The sequence below is a fragment of the Tupaia chinensis genome, unplaced genomic scaffold (genome assembly GCF_000334495.1).
Source record: "Tupaia chinensis unplaced genomic scaffold, TupChi_1.0 Scaffold000651_1, whole genome shotgun sequence".
NCBI classification, from domain to species: Eukaryota; Metazoa; Chordata; class Mammalia; order Scandentia; family Tupaiidae; genus Tupaia; species Tupaia belangeri.
In genome coordinates this window covers 648769-657464 of record NW_006160172.1, presented here as the reverse complement: position 1 = coordinate 657464, position 8696 = coordinate 648769, and the positions used below count along the sequence as shown (strand labels likewise).

The 8696-nt window shown below is 41.1% G+C and overlaps 1 protein-coding gene across 1 annotated transcript in view; it reads left to right on the top strand.

Annotated features, from left to right (window-relative positions):
* The window catches only part of MROH9 (maestro heat like repeat family member 9), a 102520-nt gene that overhangs the window by 24188 nt on the left and 69636 nt on the right, over positions 1-8696 (top strand). The window contains exons 4-7 of the mRNA XM_006159769.1: positions 538-700; positions 2042-2184; positions 3180-3317; positions 5692-5812. Coding sequence (XP_006159831.1) covers positions 538-700; positions 2042-2184; positions 3180-3317; positions 5692-5812 — 565 coding nt within the window. The remainder of the gene's footprint in view (positions 1-537; positions 701-2041; positions 2185-3179; positions 3318-5691; positions 5813-8696) is intronic.

The following is an 8696-nucleotide window of genomic DNA, read 5'->3' as shown; positions in this document are numbered from 1 at the left end:
GGAAAGAAGCTAAGGCACGAGAGATCAAACAGTCAGGGTTCTAGTCACATCTCTGTCACTTATTAAATGTGTGGCATTTGGCAAAATTACTCAGTCCACTATGCTTGCTTTGTATTTTCCCTTTTTATTTTAGGTAGTTAGCTAGTTTTACAAAAATGTATTTAGGTTTATTTACTTTTTTATATATTAATTTCTATATTCATTTGTATTTCCATATCCATTTTGAAATATTCTATTATTCCTGGTGAGAGGAGCAAGGAGAGTATGAGATGCAAAATACTGACCTGTTCTTGACATTAGACTTGATAGATACTGAGGTGGGAGTAGGAGATGAACTGACAGACTTCTGATCTTTTCCATAAAATCTTATGTACTTTCTTGTTCTGTTTTTGCGGGTGAGACTAAGAGGATCATTTATAACTGAGACTCTCAGCTTGTTTTATGTTTGTCTGCCCATCTCTGCTGAGTAAATCCTCTTCCCAATGCTTGTCATGTACTGAGTAGGAAACTGACTCTCCGGGTTGGGGTGTGTTGCAGCACGCTGGTGCTGATGTGGCATGCGGTGGGTTTGGAGTCACGCACGGCCTCACAGGTGCTGAAGACAATACTGTTGATACTGAAAGGAAAGACTGGAGATATGAAGAATGCCCTCACGGAAAGACACTTCTCTCTGGATGATATCAACATGATGCCCTTGGCGGTAAATAATGTGACGAGTGTTTCTTCTCGGTATTGATGCCCTGATAATGGAAAACCCTGTCTTCACACAGCACCTCCATACTTTCCCAAAATGGTCCTCCTTTCATGCATCCATTTATCCGGCACATAGTGGTGGGGGCTCTGTGTTACATTCTGCTCACAGAGCTTCTGTTGTGTAAGAGACACAGACAATGCTCAGACAAGCATGTCTTATGTCAGATGGTATAAATTGATAAGAAATATAGATTGACATGGGCAAAGTGACAGGGAGGAATTAGGTGAGCTAGTCAGGACAGATCACTCTGTTGAGGGGATATCTAATCAGAAACCTGAGTCTGTGAGGGTGTGCTTCTTGCATATATCTGTGAAAGAGAGTTCTAGGGACTAACATAATGTTCACATCACTGGACTCCCATGTAGGCAACCATGGTTCTAGTCCTGGACCTGGTGGCTTAAAACTCATGCTGCGTGTGTGGGCATGCAAGAGAATAGAGGAGAAGAGATTGTGGGATGTCCTCCCCCCTCCCTGTGGAGGATGATTTCTCGCTTTCTTTCAAGGGTGTCTCTCTGTCTCTCTAGCAAGTGCACGTACCCTGTAGCAAAAATCTCTCTCTTAAAAACAAACAAAAAAAGAATTCTAGACAGAGAAAAGGGTCAAGCTCCTGCATGAAGGGCATTCACCTGATTGTCAATGAGCATAAGGAAGTCACAGAGTGTAGTGAGCTGAGAAAGGCAGAAAGTGATGATCTAGCTACCAGCTAGATCATACAGACTTTGACAGGCATAATCTTATCATTCATCATTGCATATCTCCCAAGGACCCAAATAACCATGCCTGGGAGTAAAATCCAGAGCTGTAGTAAAAAATAAATTGCATTGATTCACAAATGTGAGGTGTTGGACTATGTGTTTTTGTTTGTGGATATTGTTGGTGGGCATTATAGTGGTCAGCATGCTGAATGATCTGTTGGATACCTGCCTGCCTCCTCCTAGCCATCTCCCTTTCCTGTAATGCATGAGCACAAGAAAGAACTGGCTTGCTAGGAGACATTATGAAGGGGACCCTGTTGGACTGTATGCCTTTTCTGTGAACCAGCTTGCCTTCTGATGTTTTGGTAGTGGGGGTTATATTACTCTGGGAGCCCCTTACCATAGGAAGCTTGGCATGGTTTCTGGTTCACAATGACATGGTGACTATTACTGAGGAATGAATGGGCATGCATACTTCTGATTTCCTTCCAGGGAAGTGGCAGGAGGATTGCCAGGGCCCTCCTTCCCTTTAGTGAGGTGGTCTGGATTTTGAGGGAAATGGTACATTCTTCACTCTCTTCCTTCCCTGCAGGCATCCCAGGCCTTATGTACCCTGCTGCCCATTGACTCTTACAGGAAAGCAATGATCCACTTCTTCCCCCAACTACTGATGGCCCTCATGTTTCAACACTCCTGTAGCAGCCGGATGAGGCCACTGGAGCAGGACAGTCCTTTGTGAGCAGATGGTGATCACTTCAGATTAAACAAGGGATCAGCACTGAGCAGCAAGCTGTTGCTACTCTCTCAGATTCATGAGGGATTCTTTACAGTTACATGTGTAGCACATTTTCTGTTATGTTTCTCCCTCCTCTCAGGAATAGAATGCCTTCAGAAAAGTACCTAGACATTAGCTAGGGCCTTTCCCAAGTGTGTGTAGTATGGCAAGAACCACAGGACACCAGTTACTCCTGCATTACTCCTTGATCAGTGAGAGGCTACCTAGGGCACAACAGCAGGGCAAGGCCTCAGGTCCAAGCTGGATATAGCCTAGCACTACCATTGCTTAGTCTTAGGGAGTGGCCTAGCATGGATATTGTGTATGTTAAAAAAATAGCTTGCACAAACATGCTCTGTGAACTTGAGGTTTTATGGTTGGAGACTGATATATGGGTTTATGATGACATCCACTCACCTGTCCTCATAGGGAGAGGTTCAGCAATTCCCTTTTGTCCAAGAGAAACTAGTCAGTTCTGCCCTGAAGGGAAGTCTCAACACCACTGTCTATTTCCCTTGGAGCCCTAGCGGGCTTCTAAGTCAGCCTGAGCTCTAAAACACAATCAGGCCCATTATGATGCATAACCCACTCCCTGTCCTGTAATCAGACATATACCAAATCATCCTGAGCGGGTGAGAATAGATCCTATTAATTCATGGCATCCACAGAAGAAAGTCAAGGTCTTTAGCAAGTCATTGCATCATTGAACAGCTTTTCCAAATAAGTGAACAAACTAACAAGCTGTTTTTTGATTAACCCTTGGTCTTAGTGCTTCAGTTTTACTCTGCTACTCAGTGTATGGCTAAACAGACATGATGAAGGCCATTATCAGTCTCCTTCCTTTGGAACATCCCCATTGTTAAACATGTTTCCTGCCCAAAATGAGATGAAAGGCGGGTGCTCTTAGTCTGTGAAGGTCATTGTCAGGTGATGACCTACTCTTCTGTGACCTTAGGTATGCTCGGGATGCCCTGAGAGTTCTACTGAATTGTTCTGGACTGCAACAGGTGGATGCCGCTCTACAGAAAAAGAACTGCTGGGAGCAGTATGGCCAAGTGCAGTATCATCATCACGGGGTCTACCTCATTGCCAAGTAAGAGCAGGAGACTGCTGAGGATGTGTATAGTATTCTCAACTGCACTGAGATGTACATAATGCTGGGTAAAGTCTCTATAATCTAAATGACATATAGTGATTGAATGTATAAATAATAATAATAATAATGGAAAAAAGGTTTTTTAAAAGTGTATTAAAAGAAAAATAGAGCAGGAGACTACCTGTGGGCCTCAGTCTCTGTCCCCTCTTCTCCACTTGCCTGCAGTTAGGCCATGTGGGAACACAGTTGACATTGCTTTGATTTCCAAATCTCTCTTCATGATTTGATTTCTACATCTTCAGTTACTTGAAGGGATTTTTTTATTTGGGGATATGTTCCCCTTTTCTGACCCTCTTGCCTGGTGATCCACAACCCTGATCACCCAACCCTCCAGAGACCTGGTTTCTATTTCAAACCAAGAGAACTAGAGCTGAGTCTTGTTTTTCCCTCTGATGGTAACTGGTCCCTGCTCTGTAGTCATCTGACAGTTTCAGGAAACTCCCACTTTAGAGAGATCTGCACAAAGCCTCTTCCCAATGAGCCATGTAAATCTGGGAAAGGATTTTGTTTTGTTTTGTTTTTGAGAGGTTTTTGCTATAGGGCGCATGTGCTCACCAGAAAGAGACAGAGAGACAGAAAGCAAGAAATCACCCCTAGGGGGATGGCCACACCGCAATCCCTTTTCCTCCATTCTCCTCTCGGGATCTTGGGCACGCCCGCACATATGCCCGGTGTGAGTTGAAGTCACCAGGTCCAGGACTCTAATCGTGGTCGACTACATGGGAGTCCAGCAACATAGCCATTATGACAACTGCTGATCCCTGGGAAAGGATTTTTATAGAAGAGGATTTTTATTTTTTCAATTGAAAAGGTTTGTTTCTAGTTGGCCCTTTAGTGAATAACAAGTTTCTGATTATAGGACTTATATTTTCTGATAAAGAATCAAGATGCAGGGCTCTGATAACATCACAGACCTCTTGAAGCATGAGTAACACAGAAAGTACAATATATATGGTCCATGGGCTCCTGGTGCTTTCAAGGAACACAGCTTATTATAAAAAAGTAGAGTATATCTATATCCTATAAGTGGCCACTAGGTAAGTTTTACTCTAAGGGTATCTAAAAAGTACTTGTGAGGGACCAGCAGTTGGCGTAATGGCTATGTCACTGGACTCCCAGGTAGTCGACCGTAGTTCAAATCCTGGACCTGGTGGCTTAAACTCATGCCAGGCATGTGTGCATGCTTGCCCAAGATCCCGAGAGGAGAATGGAGGAGAAGGGATTGCGGCATGGCCATCCCCCATGGGGAGGGGGTGTGATTTCTTGCCTTCTGTCTCTCTGTCTCTGTCTTTTTGGCAAGTGCATGAATCCTATAGCAAAAATCTCTCCCCCCAAAAAAGTACTTGTGTTGCTTTGTTTTTAAGTCTTTTTTCCCCAAGAGTGAGAGACAGGAGAGACAGAAAAAACCAAGCATCATCAGTAGGTTTTACCCTGTGATTTCCCCCATTATCCACTCATTTGCAATATACCTCCCACTTGCCCAGACAGCAGGATCATGGAAACGTACACGTGGCATGCACGGGCTGACCCCAGAACCAACCCACCCCATGAACTTTCATATGGATCCAGCTCTGCTTCACCAGCATGTAACTGCTGTGCCACCAAGTCAGCCTGCTAAGAAGTCCCCGTGGACCTTCCTACTCAATGTGCAGAGCACAGCAATCACCAGCACCTGGGAGTTCCAGATGCAGAATCTTATGGCCATCCCAGACCTGCTAAATTAGAACTAGCAGTTTAACAAGAACCCCAGATGATTTGTAGAGCAGCCTGGAGTCCTGATTTGCAGACTTTGTCTCATAACCTTCCCAATCCTGCCCTTTCTGGTCTGATCCAAGCAGTATACCAGCACAACTGTGTGCCTAGCCCCTGCACAAGTGTGTTATGGAGAATGACTCAGTGAATCGGGGCTCATTATCTCTTTTCCTGAGTAACTCTCTCCTGTGTTTTTATCATTGGAAGGAAGGGTTTGCTCCAAAACTACAAAGGAACCTGTATGCAGCCATTTTGGATTGAGCACTAGATAGCTATTTTCTTTCTCGTTGGTCCGGGATTGAGGGAGCTTGCACTATAATAGGGCATTCTGTTCTGTGTCAAAAGGTGGGAGAAACAGGACAGAGGAGTGACATTAAGAAAGGGATATTGGCAGTAACCCAAGCATACTCATTCTCCAGAGTCTACAGAATTTATAGTGCAGTTGCACTTTAGATTCTGGAATATTAGAGAGTATGTTTCTTTTTACCTGGGAGGTACAAGAGGATAATGATTCTTTGCCACTATTAGCATTTGCTAATTCAGATTACTATTCTTACAGAACTCTCAGTGATTATAAATTTCAGCAGTTTCCGGAGACCTTGCATTACCTCTACAAGCTTTCAATAGGTGGTCCCAGGACTACTGAGGACAGAGTCATCATCATTATATTCCTCACTGAAGTAAGTCTTGTTGAATGTCCAGAAAAAATAATTAAGCTATATTATTATTATTATTTGCTGTAGGGCATGTGCATTCACCAGAGACAGAGAAAGAGGGGGAAATAGAGAAATCACCTTCCAGAGGGATGGTCACCCTTAATCCCTTCTCCTCCATTTTTCTCTTGGGATTTTGGGCATGCACACATACTGTCTTGGCTGGATTCTTAGGTTGCTGGGTCTGAGACTCATACTCTGCACTGTGTAGTTAGCCTTGTGAGATCTAGTGCCTTAGCCTCCATACCACTTGCTGGCCTTGAAACTATTCTATCTTTAATTAAGCTACTTTCTTGAACTCTCATAGTTATTCTAGTAATTGTTCAGCAATTTTTCTAGCTATATGATTCTGCTGTATGAACAATAATATTGTCACTTCTATTCAAATACTTTTATTTTCCTGTATAATGTGTTTTTCCCTTGGCTTTTAAGTACAATTTATTTTGAATTTTTTCTAGGTTTATTGGGTTATAATTAACAAACAAAAATGTATATATAATATATATATATATGGCATATATATACACAGTGAAATGGTCCCCACAATCACATTTGTTAACATATTTGTCACTCTACTTAGTTACCATTGTGTGTGCATTATGTGTGTGCATATGTGTGTGTGTGCAGGTGTGTATGTGTGTGGTGAAGACATTTAAGAACTTTGAACAATTTTCAAATAAACAATACATTAGAAACTATAGCTACCATGTTGTTCATTAGATCCCCTAAAACGATTTCATCTTATAACTGAGAGTTACTCATCTTCTAACTTTTGACCAACATCTCCAAATTCCCCCCACCCACTAGGTCCTGATCACCACCTTTCTACTCTTTGCTTCAATGGGTTCAAATTTTTGAGATTTCACATGTGAGTGAGATGATAAAGTACTTTTCTTTCAGTACCTTCTAACTGAAGTATCTGGCTGATTTCACTTAGCATTATGTCCTACAGGTTGACTCATTCTGTATGAACACATATAGAGGGTGTTCTTTTTAAAAATTGTATAGTATTCCATTGTGTATATGTGCACTTTTTTTTTTATCCATTCATCCATTGACAGAAACTTGCATTGGTCCTATATCTTGGTTACTGTGACTAGTCCTGCAATGACCATGCGTGAAGATAACTTTCAAAGAACTGATTTTTCTTGCTTGGATTTATACTCAGCAGTGGGATTGCTGAGTCATATGGTAGCTCTATTTTTTAGTTATTTGAAGGGCCCACATACTGTTTTCCAGAGTGATTGTACTAAATTATTACCCTGACAACATTGTGTAAGAGTTCCCATTTCTTCACATCCTTACCATCATATATATTTTTTCTTTTTGTTAAAGCAATTGTAATTGGTGAATGATGTTTCATTGTGGCATTTCATTTTATTTGTATTTCTCTGGTGATTAACAATGTTGAGCATTTCTTCATATACTTGTTGGCCACTTGTATGTCTTTTTTTTTTTTTAGCAAAATGCCTATTCAGATTATTTCCTTTTTATCTTCTTTCTTTTGAGAGAAAGAGCGATACCCTTCATAAAATATGACCATGCCCCTCCCCCAAACCTTCCAGCCTGCCAGGATCATGGGTGCCCCTGACTTATTGCTTCGTCAGCAATAAATCTTCCCTGTTGGTTCACTTTCTATCAAATGCCAGGGTCTTTCCAGGTGTGTTCATGTCAATCCAGGATTCAAATTCAACTAGGTCCTCAAATAGTTCCTATATTGTGCAGTGGTACCTTACTGCCTGGGCAACAATGGCTGATCATTGCCCATTTAAAAAAATGTATTATTTATTATTATTTATACATTAAATTATTATACATCATTTAGTTTGTAAAGAGATTTTACCCAATATGATATACGCTACATAGCAGGCCACGTTGAGAATACTATACACATCATCACCAACAAAAAACAAACCATGTCTGTGTCCCACAAATGACTGACTTCTCTATATATTCCCAAATTACCCTTCCTGCACTCTTCCCCTCTCCAACTCTCCTTCCACTTAGTCTCCATTGTCCATAACAATTTTCAATGTTTTTATATCCCCCAATCTTTCAGTCTCTACTACATATGTAAAGTGGAGATATACAATATCTCTGTTTCATAGCCTGACTTGATTCTGTCAGTGATAACATCTTCCTTGTTTGTCCACTTTCTATCAAATGCCAGGGTCTTGTTTTTTTACGGCTGAATAGTATTTCATGGAGTATATGTGCCACACTGTTTCTGACTGAGCATTCTCCTATACTTTGGGTAGATACCCTGAAGTGGAATTGCTGGATCATATGGTAGTTCTATTTGCAGGTCTTTGAGGAACCTCCATATTGTTTTCCACATTGACTGGACCAATTTACATTCTCACCAATAATATAGGAGAGTTCCCCTTTCGACGCATCTCCTCCAGCATTTACTTTTTTTTTTGAATCTTTTCCATTCTGAATAGGGTTAGGTGTTATCTCATTGTGTTTTTTTTTTTATTATAAAGCTGAATTTATTTATTTATTTATTTACAAATTATACTTTTTAATTTTTATATTTATATATTTATATTTACATATTTTAATACATTCAGTCACATTATTTAGCTTACAAGGTGATCATTTTAATATGTGAACATTTCTCCCAGTTGAGTTGATTAAAATATAACAACACTACCTCCCTGTCTCAACAATGCTGTCTCTGTATCCCTCCTTCAAATGTTTTTCCCCAGGTCCCACTCCTCCACACACACCACATCTGGCATTCACATCCACCTCTTCTGTTTGTACATCCTTTAGCCAATCCGTTTCAGTTATAGAGTGTGAACATTCAGTATATATTAAGTGGGGACATACAGTGACTCTCCTTCAT